The 19,248-nt window shown below is 40.4% G+C and overlaps 2 protein-coding genes across 2 annotated transcripts; one reads left to right on the plus strand and one right to left on the minus strand.

Moving 5' to 3' along the window:
• Positions 1-43: 43 nt before the first annotated feature.
• On the plus strand, positions 44-5,596 carry zgc:153031. The gene is made up of 6 exons (XM_040132328.1): positions 44-474; positions 1,645-1,694; positions 2,086-2,191; positions 2,415-2,541; positions 3,174-3,289; positions 3,807-5,596. Exons 1-6 carry the CDS (start codon positions 368-370, stop codon positions 3,892-3,894), a joined length of 594 nt encoding a protein of 197 aa, XP_039988262.1. The 5' UTR covers positions 44-367; the 3' UTR covers positions 3,895-5,596.
• Positions 5,597-9,050: 3,454 nt separating this feature from the next.
• On the minus strand, positions 9,051-12,132 carry mterf2 (mitochondrial transcription termination factor 2). The gene is made up of 2 exons (XM_040133244.1): positions 12,047-12,132; positions 9,051-10,917 (listed from the first exon to the last, which is right to left on the minus strand). The coding sequence occupies exon 2, from the start codon at positions 10,889-10,891 to the stop codon at positions 9,764-9,766; it is 1,128 nt and encodes a 375-aa protein (XP_039989178.1). The 5' UTR covers positions 10,892-10,917; positions 12,047-12,132; the 3' UTR covers positions 9,051-9,763.
• Positions 12,133-19,248: the final 7,116 nt, after the last annotated feature.

Here is a 19,248-nt window from a genome sequence, read left to right on the forward strand (position 1 = left end):
ATTTGTGATCTTTGATCTAAAGAATTTGAGATACGTTTCAAGGTTTAAGTCTCGTTTAGTGTTTGTCAATTCTGTTGTTGGCTATTAATGCTTGTGTAATGAATGAGGACAGCCCCCTTGTGAGACAGTCGAGCTGTTATCTGATCAAAGGGAGTGGTTTGGGGTGGTTGGACGCCTAAAATCCTGATTCAGGATGGACTGGAACTTCCCCGTGGCCAATGGCAGCTGCCGGCCGGTCGGTAGGCGGTGATAGTTGACTTCTAGCCGCAGTAAAAACGAAATTGGTCCCACGCAAAGACGCAGTTCCTGTTGCAGGTCTGGATCCTTTACCCCCCGCCAGGTTGTTTCGTTTGTTCGCCTGTTGAGGATGGAAAGGGTTCGGGATCAAGGGCAGAGGAAACCAATTCGCGTCATAGCAGCAGTTTGCAACAACATGGGGATCGGGAAAGATGGAACCCTGCCCTGGAATTTACCGTAAGAGTGAATCCACCTCTGATGAGGTCTTTTACATGTTTTGCTTATCTCTGGATGATAACTTTTATTATGGGTGCTGAGGCGGCGACAGGCAAGCTGCTCTCAGGTTTTTACCCTACGTACCTGGAGTTTTACAGCATCGATATCACCTGTAGATCACTGTACTCGTATTTTGAAGGTCTACGTGCGTGCAATAAGAGTGCTGAATCGATAGTCAATAAACTTTATTTTGTTTTTCAGTCTTCAGTCTTGAGTTTGTTTGTTTGTTTACTATTTCTATATAGCTATTCGTTTATTTCCTATCTTGTGAAAACCTTAACGCAAAGTGTTGAGGAAACAGTTTAAATAGAAAAAGCAATGAAAGCAACGACTAAGTATTGTTTTCTCGGTCCAGTATGGATTTTTTTTTTCCAAATAATGATTTGCTCCAGGGAGGTATATCAGAAAAGCCCAGAGTGATGTGTGAAAAATGTTTATTTTGTTACACCAAAAGTCAAAAACAGACCAAAAAAATGATTGTGATACTTTGTTCCGCCTATTCATCCTGTATAATTAGTGTATAAAGATGTAATAACTGGTTTATAACAGACTATAGTGTAAGCTGGAGGCTTGTGTATAAAAAGCTAATAAATGTAATATATATATATTACACCACAATATATCAAAACAATTTCTTGTCTTAATAATATAAAATATGTCTTCAAAGGAAAAGTTAGAACATATACTGTACATTACTAAACAATACAAAAAACTTAAAACTGTACTTATATATTCTTATACCTAATTACAGTGTGTTATAAGCCATTTATTAAGTGGTATTAAATAGGGGTACTTAAACTAAACTGTTACCAAAAATTACATTTAAAATGATGACACAATGAAACAGAACTGTGACAGGGAAATGTTAAGAATTTCTACCTGAAATGAAAAAAAAAAGGGGGGGGGCTAGCAGTATTCAGAACAGCAGTCATAAAGTGGTACCCCAGTGCAGTAAAATAAAAAGAAGATCCAATCTGTTATTATGCGTTATATCACTATAGATATATCTTGTTCATTAGGCTATTCTTTGAACCATGCGCAAACTATAAGTAGTAGTACTTAGAATGAATGAGCTTGGTAACAGCTGACTGTTTTTTGCATGATTTAATAATGAAAATGTGACTTTCATAGGTCTGAATTCCAGTACTTTCTGAACACGGTCACGAGGGTGTCGAGACCAGGTATGCCTCGACATCAGTACTGTGTCATATCATAGTTAGCTCATGTGGGGCTGGGTATTTTGCTTTGATGTGTTGAAGTACCCTGATGTTTCTGGCATTTAATTCAATGGATTAGACAGAAAGTGACGTTCCCGTCTGCTTATTCTATCTATTAACAGTTTCTCTGTTGAATTTCCAGATAGATAAATATGATATAAGATTACATATAGGATACCAGGATTGAAGATGTTATCCATATCTCCCATCTTTATTTGACAAATTTCAGTTGGTATCCAGGTATTACTGAGTTTTGATACCCAGTGATGTAAAACATTATATGTCATCATCCGAGTCATGGGAGCTGCGGTACTTGAGAAGTTAGTGTCAAAAATATTTACTCATTCTCTTTCAGGAAAGATGAACATGATGGTCTGGGGCAAACGGTGCTGGTTTTCCAACCCAGAAACATTGTTCCCAATGGCTAATGTTCTGCATGTGGTGTTGAGTACCACACTGAAGTGAGTAAATTCTCTCTCTCTTTCTCTCTCTCTCTCTCTCTCTATCACATACACACACACACACACATACACACACACACACGCACACACGCACACACGCACACACACACACACATCCACATCATCAAGGGGAGCATGAACTTTGGGGTTACCCAGAAACAAATCCTAGATTTTCAATGTTATTCATCCTTTTCTATCTCTTGTGACACCTGTTGTCTTGCAGCACAGTTCCAGATCAAGCTCACTTCTTGTGTAGAGACTTTGATAGTGCTATCCGATTGGCTGCCGAGCCCCCGCTTGCCGACGTAATGGAGACCATCTGGATTGTTGGTGGTACTCAGGTCTACAAGGTAAAATGGTCAAGGCAGCTCACTGAAGCATAATGGAAGAAAAGGTAGAGAGCACAGCTGGATTTAAGCAGCCTGGGTGCTGTGCAGCAGCAGTTCTCTGCTCTATAGTCTGTTGATCTTCACCTAGCATTTGACTATCTTACCTAATCTATGTTGGTCTAGCTAAACTGGTAATTGAAGGACTGAAACAAGGCCTTGTAGTGGCAGATACATGATTCCTTCAGGACATAGCAACTGTTTGCTTCCGAACCTGTTCACACGTTGGACTCAAGTAACAGGCATGTTGTTTCAGTCTGCAGAGCCTTTACACAACCTTGTGGAGTTCAAGGCTGCACAGATACGCACCCATCTCAAACTACAAACTGCTGCCAAGCTTATTACACAATAACAGCCGCATATGCTGTAGTTCAGTGCTGTTAAACCTTTCGAAAGATCTCACACCAGCAGCGCTGTAAAATAAAAAACTGTTATTTTTCAGTGTGATTTGGAGACAGCAACATGCAGAGTGGTCTTGTGCAGCTTAGTTTCCTTCTGTGTTATTATTGTGCTGTATTACAATGTAAAAGCCCATGCAAAGCTTTCTGAATTGTTAATGTGACCAGAATATCAGCTGTTTCTTGTTTTCTGACCAGGACGCATTGAACCACCCTTGGTGTGACTTGGTTTACCTGACAGACATCATGGCTGACTTTGACTGCGACGTTTTCTTCCCTGAGTTTGACAGAGGGCTGTTTAAAGTACAAGAAAGGTTAGTGTTCATCCCATCCACAAACATGAACACAGAACACAAGGCAAACATCAGCACTATCTGTCAGCCCCCATTGTCTTTGGTTGTAATAGCTCAGCTCAAAAGAATCTGCTGACTTTCACCATCGTAGGTTTGCTTCGACATTATTTTGAAGAGCAATGTTACTTCTGTTACACTGCCTTTAATAGTAAATTAGTAAATAGAGTCAACTAAAGGTAGATTCTTACCTTTCTTTTTGGTATTATCTCTATGGTATATCATTAGAATTAAAATTGTTGATTGTTATTGTTATTGAAAAACAGTATTTTACTGGTTTTACATCAGTTTGTTTCCCTCCACAATAAAAGCTAATTTCTATCCCATTTTATGGTTTTGAAGAGAATTACACTCTATCCCCAGCTAGCTCTCAGTGTTTTGCTTGTTTTATTCAATTGTTTACCCATTGAATTAATATATTTTACTGTTTATGTCCTTTAATAAACTCACAAAACATTTTTTTCTTTCGTTTCCAAATAAGATTTCCTGATGTACCGAGTGGCATTCAAGAGGAGAACTGCATTAAGTACAAATTCCAAGTATTCAAGAGAGAGATCGGTGCCATGTAGATAACACACAAAGAAAAGCAAGATATTATCAGAAAACACTCAGAATCACTCTGGTGTATTTTTCTGCTCTTCCTTGAAAACCTTGTCTGCTGTCTGCTGTCAACAACTCCTGGATAGACTGCAGAGACATAACTAAAACCCAAACCCACAGTGTGTCGTTGAAATTTTAAAGATTCAAGGAAAACCAAAGTCATGCCACCACTCTTTGTAATATTCACTACTGGTCAAACGTTTTAGAATGCCCCCATATCTCTAATTTTTATTGAAATTTCAGCGGTTCAAGTCCAGTGAATAACTTAAATGTTACAAGGTTAAGTGGTAAACTGCCCAAGGTAAGAAAAAAAAGTTCAGGTCAACAAAAACTGAAAAATCATGTAGTATGTATTTCGTAGAAAACAGGCCCTTTTCGGGGATTAAGAAATCGATCAATTTAAAGCTTCCTGCAGCAATGGAAGTAAACGAAGCCTTGAAATTAATGCAAACAATTCCTACAGGTGCCCCAACTTTTGTCGATTACTTACGAACCCTCTGTCTGTACAAAGGCAGTGTTGGAACAAACTGTGTCACTTCACCCTCTAATGCATCATTAAGACAATTATTAGGACTGTACTGCAGGAAGTAGCACTGTATGTTGCTATGAGAACACTGAGAAAAAGACAAGTAAAAAAGGAAGACCGGCTGGTTGGTCAGGGGTCATCCTACAGCAAGATAATTACTCAGAACATTAGAAGAACAGAAGTAGATGGTGGCTTCACATGGTGGACGAGCAGCAAAGTCTCCAGACTCTGGAGTGGTGGTGCACTGTTCTACCGTGGAAACTACAAGTGCAACACATTTGTGGGAGCTTCTGCAACATTGTTGGGACGAACTTTCTTCGCAATATTTGATTTCAGTTGTCACAAGAACGTCACAAGTGTGTTCGGCTGTTAGATTAATTGTAGTTCAACAACAAGATTCCAAGACCCATTGTTTTTAAAATCTCCAATTGTCTCTGTGTTCTGTGACAGCTTACTGTTTTCTCTGTGTTTAATTTCAGAAACACTGAGACATTGAATTATGTAAATTTAAATAACAGCTGGAAAAATGGAGGTGCTCTAAACCTTTTGACCGGTAGTGTAGTCAATGAGAATTCCAGCTAATGTAAATATGACCTTATACTCTTTTTAATCCTAAAAACTTGAAACACTGTGAGCACAGACACCCTACAGCAGTCCAATTTTTTCTTCCCAATTATTTATGTGCATTTAGTCTTAAAATGATTTTTCCCATTGCTGCTGTTTGGTAGAATATTATGATCTTTGCCGGTAGCCACCCTCTGCCGTCATCTTGTCACTCATCAGCGTCCCTCCTCAGTGACTTTGCAGCTGCACAGAGAGTATGCTTGTCAGTGAGTCAGTCAGCAGCCTACGTCATTGACAGCCTGTGCTCTGGGTATCGCAGCAGATCTGGTCCTTTTCTAAGCCAACACGACAGATGCCAATTTAGAGAGTGATGAGTGAATTATCCTTCTGGTTTGCTTTGATACTATATTGATTTATCTTGTCATTTAGATAGATGTAGAGGGATGATATATCTTGTAATTTGTTGTGTTTAGACATGCTTGGAAATATTTATTGCTGAAGGTTTTTCCTGTGTAGTCTTTTGTGAATTTAGAGGGTTTATAATGAAAATAAATCAATTGGAACATTTTAATGGAGAAATAATTGACATTTTGTGAGTTTATTTTTCATTTTGAATAAAATTATCCTTATTCACTTGGTTGTATGTGATCATTTTTGCCACTAGAGGGAGGCATTACAATAGGACAAGGGCCATGCAGTGGCATGCTGGGCATGCTGCAGATTTTACCACCATCTGATTGTCAAAGGCTTTTATTTTCATTTGGATTAGACATACACAGAATGTTAACTGTCGCTGAAAGCTCTGTTTCTATTGAGTATTGATGGTTTCATGGTCTTGTAGTAGCAACATTGTATGTAACAAGAAACGTGCATATACACAAGGGAAAAACGAAAGTATGAGACATACAAGGAGGTCAGGAACTTCTAATATTCAATAAAGAACTTCACCTTTAAACTTAATCATAAAAGCACTTTGGTCTGCATGTGTTGTTTTTAAATGTGCTCTATGAATACACTGACCTGACTAAACTAAACAGAATTTAAGATTAGCCTCTGACACCTTACAGAGTGAATTAAAGAAGTGTCTATCAGATCCATAGGCTGTCTATGGTTAGACCTGAGGGGAAAGAACAGAAATTCCCAGAAGACCTAATGGTGCAAGTGAAAACATCTGTGTTTCACATAAACTTCACTTTCAAATGATTCAAGTTTACATAGACCTCTTATTAGAACTGCACAGACAACTTTCACCTTTATGAGCAGGCATGCTCTAAAATCTGAATACATGGAAGAGGTGTGGCACTGTGTTGCATTTCAGCCACACTACCTGCCACCGTTCAGCAGGCATTTATAGTCATCCCTGTCGCCGGGCGTGCCATCTCCACTCAGTTTTGTGTTTTTCATCCTTCCCGCTACACAACATGCAGAACACAGCACTGCCATCCTTAATATGACATGGAGTTTGGTTATCTCATGTGGTTCCCAGCATAGCTCCACCCGCAGTTGACCTTAGTGCAAGTGAACACATGTTTGTGTTTTACAAACTCACTTAAAGACAGAAACTCATCCACCCACATTATGACCAAATACAAAACCAGCACTGTGCTATCAAAGGTCCAACACAATGAGGAATGTGCAAACCTGTATATCGTAGATATGAAACAAAGGGACCTTTCTCACTGCAGATATTTTAACTTGTCATAGCAGGGAAAACAAGTGCAAGTGATAACATTAACAATGTTAACAATGTATTGGAGTCCTTGGGTAAGCCATCACAGTGAGCCACCATGCTCACTACAAAGAGCCTTACACTGAAGCTGCTAAATGGAATTTAGCCGTCATTAGTGTCATTTTTTTTACACCTGCTTTTCCTATGGTGACATATCAAAACGTCTTCAGTGAATAAGGCCTATTCATTTCTGGCACAGTAGTTTTGAAAAGGAAAAGTATTCTGCCTCTCAAGGACAAGAATTGACAACCACTGCTTTAAATTGTCAGTGGCATTATAAAATCAGTCATGAATGAATAAATGAATGCATGTGAGGATGGACACATGGTGTCACAGCCAGTGATATGATCCCATCTGACCGCACCTCTCCACAAGTTACAAGTAGGTACAGATGAGTCTATGTTTCAGAGTAGTGACTCTCAGACGCAATGTTCAATATAGAAAGTTATTTTCCTTTTGTGCATTCAGCGTCCATCAATGTGACGTTTATTTTCCTCCCGTAGAATGTATAATACATTTGTGTTGTCACATCAGGGCACAGCTGGGTTTGAGAGACAAGTAATGGCAGAAAATCACTGCAAATGATTTTATAAGGTAGGTCGATAGACTGACATTAGTATGTAGGGAAACAAAACTATATTTTAAAATATTCTAATTTTAGGTTTCTCTTTATGGTGAACAGATACAGAGAGGTTTCGTTTATTCTTTGAATCCAAAGGGAATATTTAAGTAGCAAAAAGGTTTATTTTTCACCTGCAGTACCCTAGCTGCTTTTGAAGAATATCCTTTTGAACTTGAGCTTAACTCACACAGACTGCAAATAAGGAATATTTACAGCAGCAGTAGTTGTCCATGCTCTGGCTTCAAGCTGGAAATCATAGCTTTTAATTGCAGATGTCATTTGTTTCTGGTGAGATATGACCCATAAAAGCAATATGTTAAGCATGGCTAATATCAACCAATGTCATGTTTGAAATGAAAAAGGACAATTTATACCCCCTCTTATTAACCTCTCTGGCCTGTCTTGTTAATTCAAGAGCACAGTCGACAGAGGACAAGAGGACACTGGGTAAGAAATAGAGGTGACTTGCATTTAAACACCTGAGGCCTCATCTCATCGCCTTGATATACATGAACTTGTATTTGTATTTGTTACTTAGAACTAGTGAAAGAAACAACCCCGCAGCACGATGACCTAAAGAAACTGTCACCGACGTCTGTGTAAAATTAGTAACCTTCTGTATGTCAGCTGCAGTGTACTTGAGGTACTGTTGGAGCCCCTCAGGGGTTCCATGTTGTGAATGGTTGGAAAATGAACTCTAGTCAAGCATCCATCTGCTGAACTCAAATTCATTACCAGATGCACTCACTTTCACATCATCTGCCCAGTGGCTATTGCTGTGACTACGGGACCATGCTGAGTGATGCAGACGGCAGCAGATGGGAAGTGAAAGTTGTTAACGTATATTAACACCCCCAACCCCCCTCCCTTCCTCCCTTCCTCCTCCTCTTCCTCCCTCTGGACACACAAGTCCTCTCTCTCTTTGTTGTGACCCCCATCGTCCACATTACAAGAGCAAGGGAGCCTTGAGGCATAAAGTCATGGCTTCATTAGCTGTGTAGCTCGCTCCCATTAAAAGGCATTCTTAAGTATGTTTCAAGGGCTTTTGCTGGCTTCCAAAAATTAAGACACATTCAAAATGAGACAAGAAAGATTTTACAATGCCCTCTCTTGGCTTAGACAATCCTCAGTAAGATTGTACATTGATTTTGTGGCTTACAGTAAAATAAATGTGGGCACTAAACCATATGACGCACACAAACATGAAAAGCTTATTAATAAAACCTAACATAATGGAAAATCAATTTTGCATAAATGATCTGAAACACAACCGCTTTTTGAATAAAGATTGCAGAGTGCGTTCAAATAAACCACTTCCAGCCCAAATCAAAGAAATTTCATTTTCCTCCCTTTTTTATCTCATCATGTGGGAGCATTCGAATTCATTTGAAAGGATAATGAAGTGACATTTCAGTAGTGAAATAGCTTTTTAAAAAGTGTCTCCATCTGTAAAGCAACAATAAAAATCTGAGACACAGTTAGATTTCCTCCCTCAGGGGTACAGTTGTGCTGCCAAGAACATTGTGTGAAAATGAGACTGAATGCACAGACTGTAAATAAAATGGTTTGAAAAACCTTGTTTGTCCTCAGTAATACATTTGATAGACAAGGCGGCGCGGCGTTTTATTAGTTATTGTGATGAGGTAACTTGTAAATAAGTTGTAATAAATTCTTTATCTGGCAATGGACTACATCTTCCCTAAAAAGCATGACATATTAGGATGGCATTGCATTTGTCTCATTTTTTGATATCACTCTGGGAAGCCGTTAAATAATCATCCTCACCTCTGCCAATATGAATTTACACCTGCAATAAAAGTGCCCTGTTTTTTCATGTGTAATACCATCAGACTCACTGATAAATAGGGCGCGATCACAGCTTTCTTTAGTCTGAAACTACGTGTGAAAAAATGTACTTTGATACATTTTCGCATTTAGTGTTAAGATTCACACTGCCTAATTAGAGGAAAACCAGGGCTTGAAAAAACACTCACATGACAAGTAGTTTGCTAATTTGATTACTTTTCATCCCACAAGGTTGGAGATTTTGGCAGGAGGAAGCAAATTCTCTTCGCTGAAACTTTGCCTGAATGTGATTCCTTGTACCAGTTTTGAGCACATGAAGAAAAAGCAGAATTTAGGTCAGTCTTTACACTCATTGTAGCGTTGCATTAAGAGGCATCTCTGTGGTCAAAATGCACCGTTAAGTTCAAATGGCATCATTGTACTTTGTCTAATTAAGCTGCAGGACACATGAATCGGATTCTAAAATAAATGCTTGAATTAGGTGCATCTTTACACTTTAGACACTTTATTCTGATACTGACATAGTATAGATATAAACAATCACAAGAACACTAAACATCCAGCCACAGCTTTAATTCATTAGTCCACATGTCAGTCATCTCCTTTTAAAGGCGCGACAGGGTTAAAAAGTGGTCTCTCTATACGTAGCTGTAGTTTAGTGTAGCTCATCTCAAAGTCCTTCTTAGTGCCATTTAGGACCTCCAGACTACCTGTCCTTACGTCATAGCCGTGCACCCTCAGCCGCTGGATGCGGTAATTCACTATCTGCGTGGTCAGCTCCAGGACAGTCGGAGTCTCCATTATTTGAGACATGCTGATCCCAGCACTAAGGAGCCCCTCAAAGCGCTCAGCCAGAATAGCTTCAGGGTAGTATAGCAGAGCAGGGCAGTTGAGGATGATTTCCCGTAGCTGTGGCTCGGAGCAGCCCATGGTCTCCTGGGAGTATGCCAGGGTGCGACGCATGCTGTCCGGGTTCAGCTCAGTGACAAAGCCCCTGAGCTTGGAGAGGAGGCGGAGGAGCTCTGCTGTGCTAAAGCCCTTGTCTCTCAGGAAAAGCAGGTTCTGCCTCAGCACTTTCAGGGGCTTGAGGAGAACAAACGGGTTCTGGCTCAGCAACTTCTGAAGCCAGATCTTCATGTTGGCCTCCTCCCCTCCCAGCTCCTGGTAGGCCTGTTGGAGGGTGCGCACCATCTCCTCGTTCTGCTCTACTGGCCGGCTGAAGCTCTGGGGAGCGCTGGCCATGAGTTTGGTGATGATTCGCTTGTTGAGGTTTAAGCTCTGGAAGTAGGCAATGTTATTCCGCTGGTTGTCATGGTGGCTTGATGATGTGAAGAAGGAAGCGGGGAATTTTTCAATGATACCAACCAGTTCTTTCTGGTTTGGGCACACAGTCATCCACAGCTCCCTCTGCGCCTGCATCTGCTCTGGGTGACAGAGGACCGCCTCAGGATGTTCCGCTAAAATCCGGGAGATTATGGAGCCTGAGGCCCCCATATCCTTCAGCAGGTCAGCCACCTCCTTAGTATAGGCTGGGCTCTGATGCAGGACCCAGCCCTTAAGTTTCCGGACCTTCTGGATATCAACAGAGAGATCATAGAGAGCCTCCACGGTCTGCTGGTTCTCTACTGAACTCAGTGTCGCACATGGCCTGAGGTTTAAAGTTAGAGCTGTGAGACGCTGGCACCGGAGGCACAGGGATGTTGCGATCAAGCGCAACATTGATGCAAAGTCCTGATGGTGATCACCTAAGGGAGTGAGTGAAGAAGGAACTGCAGTGGGTGACAACCAAGCAGGAGGCTAACATAACTACTGACTAAAAATACTAGCTTCACTTTCTGAAGTAGCAGAGAGAGCTCGTTTTTGACAGCTTGAGCAGACAGTAGCCCTCTCAATTCTAAAATTTATCAAGCAATTGTAGTAACTGTAAGGATGCTCTGTGAGGCCAGAGGTCTAGCATGGCCGGTCATGTGCTTCTATCAGGCCAGGAGACTGACAATCAGGAATATTATCATTATATCGTTTGTTCTTTTACCCACGGAAATTTTATGCAGTAATAAAATATGCCACATTATGCACAGTCGGGGGATATATCTGAAGCTTCCTGTTGGTTTGCCACGACAGCCAACGAAAAATCTGAACAAACACAGTAGTGTTACTGATATGAAATTCCAGTTTTAAAAAATATAGTGACTAGAATACGTTACTTACAGCAATAATCATGCTTTTTTTTTTATTAAGACCCCCCCCCCGGCATTATTTCTAAACTGACAAAACTGTTTATCTAATTGATTAAATCTCTTTAAAGTATTCTTTAATCTCCCTGCTTTGACACGGGTACTACCCAGGTTGTTGATCTCTTTTACGATGTTTTGAGTGATGTCAATCATCACAGCCTTGCTTTCATAACACAGGTTCCTTAGCAGCAGATAATGGCTATCCTGCACAGCTGCTGCCAGATGTTTCATAGGGGGAAGGGCATAAGCCAGCTCGTGACAATCAATGATCCACTGCCACTCATAATCAGAAAAAACATTCAAAAGCACAACAAAGTATCTTATTGTAAGTTAAGGCGCTTTATTACCACGCTGGGCATAGTAAATAAATCTTAACATTTTACCAGAGGTTTCCCGGGTGACTAAATACATTAAGTCAACGATTTTTTCAAAATAAAAGTCTATTTGAAGAAACATGCTAGGCATTTAGCGTGTCAGCTAACTGCTAGAGGAGACGGGGCAGTCGCGCTACACCGCTGGCATCGCGGGACTGCTAGATTTAACATAATAAATGTCACTTATGTTTAAACTGAGGTGTGTAAATTTGTGCAGTTTTTTTTTTTACCAAGTATAGGAACACATTCATTAGAAAATGAGTTACCTTTAGCTGCGGTCAAAGGATGTGACGTTTTGTTATGAAACTGATTTCTTCTTCTACTGTTGTTCCTCTACATTCTCGTATTTACCACAGCGCTACGCAGAGGCGCTGACTGGTACTGCAATGAAGCACAACAAACACAACTCTACTTCGAATGGGACCCTGAAATAGCCTCTTTTTTTTTTTAGAAAAATAATTTTACATGCAGAATGTAGGAATGTCGACGTAGAAATGTTAGTGTTATTTTATGCGCCCATTGCCCCAATTTCTTCCCCCTTTTCAAAGCGCTGCTCTTTTATTGCAGCCCATATGTCCAGTAATTAAATAATTTTGGCAAAAATCTGTATCTCAAACAGTAGTTGGTGCACCTCCAAACCCTGCAGCAGACGGGGCCCTGATGAGTGTAATCAGCGCAGGGCTGAATTGGACTGAACACACGGAGAGTTTTCTCGCAGTTGGTGCTTAATCATGATGCTTGATCACCAGCTCTGCAAGCTGTTCCCTCAGCAGCATGGGAGCTGCTACTGAGTGGATAGCTGGGTTCATTATGGTTTATGTACTAGTAAACAGATGATATTCCTCAAAGGAAAACAGTTTTGTGTGTCTTTCTTTTTTAATACTCAGTATGTTGACAAGAGTGAGCTGGTCATCGGAGTGCACTGATTGTGTTGTTATGAACAGTTTGTGCTCTCAGACAAATCGTGCCCAAGCGTTTCATGGGAAAAAACTTTCTTTACAGGGGAATCAGGGGTATAAAACAACATGTGGGCCTACAGGGTAAACACTGTCATTCAGTCTTCTACTAATTTACAATCCACCTATTAACAGTTTCTCTGGCCTTTATCAAGGGTTTAAGGCTTTATCAACTCACGCAATCAGTATATACCCTTCCTTGCTCTTCTTCTTTTTGAAACGAATGAGGAATGAGAAACTTAAAACATAAGCAGCCGTTTTTAAAAAAAACATCAAAAGAATCAAATGTAATCAAAAGAACTGAGAAACTGTCTCTGGCAAGGTAAAATAGACACACAGACTAAACCAAAAGGTTTAACAAATGCTGGCAATATGAACAATCCTTTAATCCAAGCCCTCTGATCTGTTCAGGACAGTGATCCAAAATGATCCCAAAATGATGGGAACAAAGAGTGTGTAAGTTCATGTTAGGTCCTTCTGATAAATGTGTAGCTGGTGCAGGATGTCTAACTTGCCTGAACTTGAAATATAGACATCTTGCCACATACTGTACTTATTGTGACTTTGTTACGTTACACACTCAGCACTGTAGGTTGCACAAAAATTAAAGAAGCAGCAGCAACGAGGTTACAGCACAATCACCAAAACTCAGAGAACAATAGCATCGATGAGAGACACAATGAAGAAACGAGGAGGGATGAGTCGTTGGCACAAAGATATACACAAAGGCAATGAACTGGAAGAGGAAAGGAAAAGCTTTTTCAAATTGCCGCTAGGCAACAAAGGTAAAATGTGGTACAGGCTGCCAGACCTCTTGCAGATGCTCACACACTTGGTGCTGCTTTGTGGAGTTGAGACATGGACGGGTTACGAGAAAGCGTATCTTTTGTTCATTGTGTCTTTTAACTGAGTTATCTTACTTTCAAACAAGAAATATTAACAGTAACTTTCTAGGCTCTGGCCCAGGGCCCTACTGACCTCTCAGGTCCCGGCCAGACCTGTGCCCGGCCAGTGAGAAGGAAAATTTGCTTTCTCACAAAGGTAATTCTGTCCAGATAACTTTCCAAATTTTGTTTTTGTTGTTTACTTCTCTAGGGTGGCCGCTTCATTTATACACTGGCTATACTGACTCCATCATCTCAGCATCTCTGCTTCACATAGGGACCCTAGGATGTTTTTCCCCAACCTACCAGTTTCATTTACCTTTATCTTACTTAGCCAGACATCTCCTTGTCTAATAAACAGCTAAGTTTCCCCACATAATACCAAAGTCACCACCTGACCCACTTCCTATACAGGTGGTAAAAGTACAGAGTTTTCCAGTGTTATCTGTCACCCAAATACCTGAGCAAGGTTCAATCAATTTACAACGTGAAAAGCAACTGAAAGAGAGAGAGAGTACAAGAGCAGTTTTGATCTTGATAAAGCAGAGCTGAATAATAAACACATAGAGATGACCTGTCATTGGGTAATATATCAGCTAACAATCAGGGTACTTTCCGCACTGTTAAAGAGTTATTCTTTGATTTGCCTCACATTCTATACAACAGGTTTAACCCTGTGTTTTTCCTATTGCGATTTCCTTGTTGTGCAATTTAGAAGCATCTATTTAACCCTGAATGTAACATCAGTCAGAAAAGTATTTTTTCAGAGTAGTACGGTTATCTTGTGCTATTTATTACTCAGAAAGAGCTCAGGATTAATGATTCAATACCATAACAGCTATGTACAGTTGTTTTATAGTAGATCAAGGTCAATTATTTATCTTGAGTGACATGTTAACTTATTGGGCAGAAGATATGCCAAGCAAAATATCTTTTTAACTCACAAACTGAGTTAAAAGGATATTAAGATAATAATATTTGAGGACACTAGTAGAAACACTGTTTGACTTGAGATTATTATAAAACAAACGGACACATTTTGATTTTACAGCTTTTATGTTGTGTATCATATTACACATCTCTGGCACTCTATGAAATTGATTAAGCATGAATGAAATTAATAAATGAAAGTTTTGTGTTGCCTCACAGTGACAGAAGAAATAGTATAATGATAGCTGCCAGGAAACAAAAACAGATTACCCGATACTTCATAGATTTAGTTCAGATTAGTGTGCTCACTGAATAAGAGCGTGATGGTACAGAACACATGCCATTCATGCAATTTAAAATGTGCAGTCACACTTGCCTCCATGGAATTTCCACACAATATACGTGTGCACATAAACACTCCCACTGTCAACTGCTGTCAACCGACCTTGCATGGTGACTGACCACACCTACAGCTGAGCGAAAACCAGTCCAACTGCACCATACACTTTAAAGTACAACCAGAAGCGTAACGTTTTATTTGTATGTTCTGTCTTGTTTGTTTAGCCTTATTTGCTGTCTCAGATTTGCCAAAATTAAATTAACAACTTTAATGCCTTTCCACCCGCCCCTGTCACTCATAGAGTAACTTGCCATGTGTACGTGTGTGTCTGGCTGTGTTCCTAAGTCTGTTTTTCTGTAGGTCTGTGGAAGAGGAGGGAACTAGCTGGAGGTGGATCTAAAGTGACAAGCAAAAGTCTATACTTTTAAACCGGCTTAGAGTAAGCACACTTCTGAAAGTGTGACAAACACATGGTCTGGGACAGTCAGACAAGATGACCTCCCTTAGGTGTCTTGAGTTTCTGCTTTTCTTCCACCTCCTCCACCAAGTCTACTGTGAGGAGCCAGAGCTCATGTTCAGAGCACAGGGCAGCGCGATCCAGATGGGGTATTGTTTCGGAGTGGATTATATTGTTTGTTACAGGTCTGCTCCAGAGGGAGATCAGCTGCTTGGCAACTCCTCAGCCAACAACACAACCGTCAGACCTCCTGCAGACCTGAAGGATCGTGTCCACCTCAACTGGCATCATCACCTGCTCGGTCTGCAGATCAGTAACCTAACACGCATGGACTCTGGGATTTATCGGAGGGAATGCTGGCAGAACCAGAGACTGGTCAGCCAGCTCACACAACAACTCTCTGTATGCGACGAGGAGGTTGATGAGGAGGAGATCATTGTGAAGGAGGAGGCTGAAGGGGCTGAGCTTCTCTGCAACAGCACTTACACCGGTCTGGAGGGCACCTCTGTGCGCTGGTACTATGAAATGTATCCATCTTACAAGCTCACACTCTTCCTGGATAGCAGTGTTTCGCTGGAGCCTCTGGTGGAGGAGCTGCAGGGTGTTGTTGTGGTCAAAGACAGAGGGGCGTTGCTCGTGCTTGACAACAGCGTGTTAAAGAATACCCAACACTTTCATTGTCTTGTGATGAAAGGTAACAATTGCCTCAGTTTCCAAAACATGTACTTACCAGACCACATTGAGAGCAGGGAAATTTTTGCCTCACTAGGGGACAGAGTGGTGCTAAATTGCCCGTCTGATGTTAACAACCAGCAATGGGAGACACCACTAGGGAGGATCAATGGCAGCAGCACAAGGAACAATCAAATGTATATATCAGTTGGAGATGAATCAAAAGATTTCTCATTGGTAATTCCTGCAGTCACTGATGAACATAGTGGGGAATATTCATGCATCTCCACTGCACTTGAACTGCAGTACTTGCTGGTTCTTTGCCCCAAAAAGAAACCCCAAGAAAAAATTGATTCTGAGGGCAGGAACATCTCACTAGAATGCAAAGTTGGCCGAGATGATGCCCAAAGGGTGCAGTGGTACCACAGAGAAACATCAGGAGTATATAAACTTATCCATGACTCAAACGATGAGACTGTTCCCATCCCAGAGGATCTCAGGGGCAGACTGACTCTGTCAGACAATGCGTCCTCGCTGACGATCTCTGACGTGGAGATGGAAGATGCAGGGGTGTACTGGTGTGTTGCTTTAGGAGGCCCTGAGTTCCTGGAGGATGATGATGATTACAAATATGATTATTATGAGGAAGATACAGAGGACGATGAATTTGGTGATGACCAATACTTGCATGATGCAAAAAGGTGCATCTTTAAACAGGAAACCATTTTGACATTGCTCAAGACTCAGGGGGATGTTTCCAGAGGCAGAGCAGAGAACAGAAACCCTGGAACCAGCCCCACAGCTGACCTGTCGGCAGCTTCCAACGTTACTGCTTATGCCGTGGGGGCAGTCGTGACGGGTCTGCTGTTGGTTGTAGGGATTGGCGCAGTGATTGCAATCCGGAAAAAAAAAGCAACATCCCGTTCTGGACTAAATAGGAACAAGGGCATAAAAATGAATGAGGATCCTGGTTGTAATAAGAGGTTAACTGTTGATGAATATGGTGTTGAACAGCTTTCATAAAGTAGCTCCAAGGTATTTTATATCCACCTGAGATTAACTGTGCTATGAAATCTGTCCATAGATCACATCTCTCTCCAACTGTTTTCACCAGTTGGTGATTATGAGATGATTTTATTTATACTTTCATGTTTTTGCCGTCTGTCTCTCCTCTTTTTCTAAGGTGCTAATGACTAATGTTGGATTTTATATTTTTAGAGTGGAGTATGATCAAATGCAATTTCTTCTTTCAAAACTCCATTTTGGCTTGTGACTGAAAATTTCCACATCCTCTGTTTCTAGCCTGCCACAGATTTTCTCTTCAGTTTTAAATGGATGATTTGCACTTCAGTACACAAGCCATGTAAATGATGTTTTGAACTTATCTGATGGCCTGAAAATGAAGTATGGCTGTAGTGTGATATTCAGTGAGGACTAAAAACCAGTCTGGCTGCTCTCTTGTCAACAGATTGTTTGGTGCCAATAAGGCAGAACACAACAGCCAGAAAGTCCCAGAAGCTCCACTGCCAAAAGAAAAAACAGAACAGCAGAGTAACTCCATTGTGACACTGGCATTATTACTATGCTGCACATTAAAGTAATGAATATAACTACAGACAGACTTTTAACTTTAATGTTAAGATTAGCAACATGGATCAGAAATTTATTTTGCTATTTTCAAAAGACACGCGTTAGTCTTCATTTGGAGTTGTGTTTCTGTCCACCAGATGAATATAAATCCAACATTTACTCTTTTTTGGTCTTCATTATCTCCTGAAAGAAAAATCTGGCTGTTTAGCTGCTAAATGTTCCACTATGTTCACCAGGTAGTTGCTAACTTCGTTTATCTTGCCATTTTGGTTCTGGATAAGTAGTGTACAGTTGGTTTTTAAAGCTTTGCGCTGAAAACCGCTGCGGCTGGAAACAAGGCCGATGAGATCAGTGACACAGTGATGCAGTAAAGTTGTGGGCCGCAAAATCAAAAAGATCTATTTTAAAGATGCTGAATTGTACCATAGAGCTGAGAGGAACAGCAGAGCTGATGCTAATTCTCAGTGGATTTGTCACTATATGCGACCACCTACAAATTACACATAGTCATTTGATCCATTGTTAACATAAAAATATGGAGTTATGCATGGAGTTAGTACAAACAAACATTTTTGTATTTTTCCAATTCCAAATAATCTCTTTGACTGATTGTGGAATTACCTCAGAGGGTCTGTTACCTCCACCAAGGAGGTTATGTGATCACCCTTGTCTGAATTTTTTCTTCTGAAGTCTGGTGTATTTTGTTTGACATTGGCCTTGGTGGAGGTCTGTGCTGTACTCAGTGCATTTTCCAGCTTTAAATGCATTCCCCAAAAAATCAGGATGAACCAGGACTTTTTGCCGCATGTATAGATTTTTTTATAATAATAAGAGAAACCAAAGAGAATCAAGAAAATAAAAGGAACAAACTCAAGCTGTTACCACTACTTTGATGTTTCCTAAAGGCTGTGATGTGCATTTTGACTATGAAAAACAAGCTGAACAAAAAGAACAGTGCACTTGACAACTACACATGTTTAAGTATCTTAATGTCCGTATGCAAGTTCCCCTGTCTTTGATCAAAATGAACCTTAGGCTATCTCATCGAATACTACACACATAAAGTGCAACAGTGAGTCAATATCTGCTGTAGCTCCTGAGTTCTGAGCAGCGCACTGCTGCAAAGTGAAAATAAGTATTGATCCAATATTGCAGTTTTTTTGCAAAACATAAAATGAGTATATAATGTGATTATATGCATTATTGACTATCTGACTGTGTTTATATTGATATAATTGTGAAATTGTTATATGTGATAATATACAGAGGAATGTGCAGTTTATGTTTTAACAAAATATGAGCAGCTGCCATGGTGGCATGGTGTCGTGCCCAGGAAACTGAGGTACTTTAAGTCTCTTTTGTGACAAGCTCACATGAATTTGGATCAATATTTTCAAACCAGGATCTGGTTTAATTATTGCTATTAATCAATCCTTATTACTATTTAATCAATTTATAGCTGCAGGTTGTTAAACCGATCAATTTGGTTTGCAGTTATACATATATATGACATACATAAGGTATAGTACATTTTTGCAAATATGCTAATTTGCTTTATTGTTGCGAGTTAAATTAGAAGACTGATGCCAATCTCATGTCTGTGCATTAAGTATGAAGCGACCACCAACAGCCACTTATC

The sequence above is a fragment of the Xiphias gladius genome, chromosome 8 (assembly GCF_016859285.1).
Source record: "Xiphias gladius isolate SHS-SW01 ecotype Sanya breed wild chromosome 8, ASM1685928v1, whole genome shotgun sequence".
In the NCBI taxonomy this organism is placed as follows: domain Eukaryota; kingdom Metazoa; phylum Chordata; class Actinopteri; order Istiophoriformes; family Xiphiidae; genus Xiphias; species Xiphias gladius.

Bases quoted from the DNA above. Each gene is read 5' to 3' on its own strand.
- mterf2 (XM_040133244.1), bottom strand. From the start codon at position 10,891: ATGTTGCGCTTGATCGCAACATCCCTGTGCCTCCGGTGCCAGCGTCTC.
- zgc:153031 (XM_040132328.1), top strand. From the start codon at position 368: ATGGAAAGGGTTCGGGATCAAGGGCAGAGGAAACCAATTCGCGTCATA. The intron at 2,542-3,173 runs GTAAAATGGTCA...TTTTCTGACCAG, and splicing joins GTGGTACTCAGGTCTACAAG to GACGCATTGAACCACCCTTG. The intron at 3,290-3,806 runs GTTAGTGTTCAT...TTTCCAAATAAG, and splicing joins CTGTTTAAAGTACAAGAAAG to ATTTCCTGATGTACCGAGTG.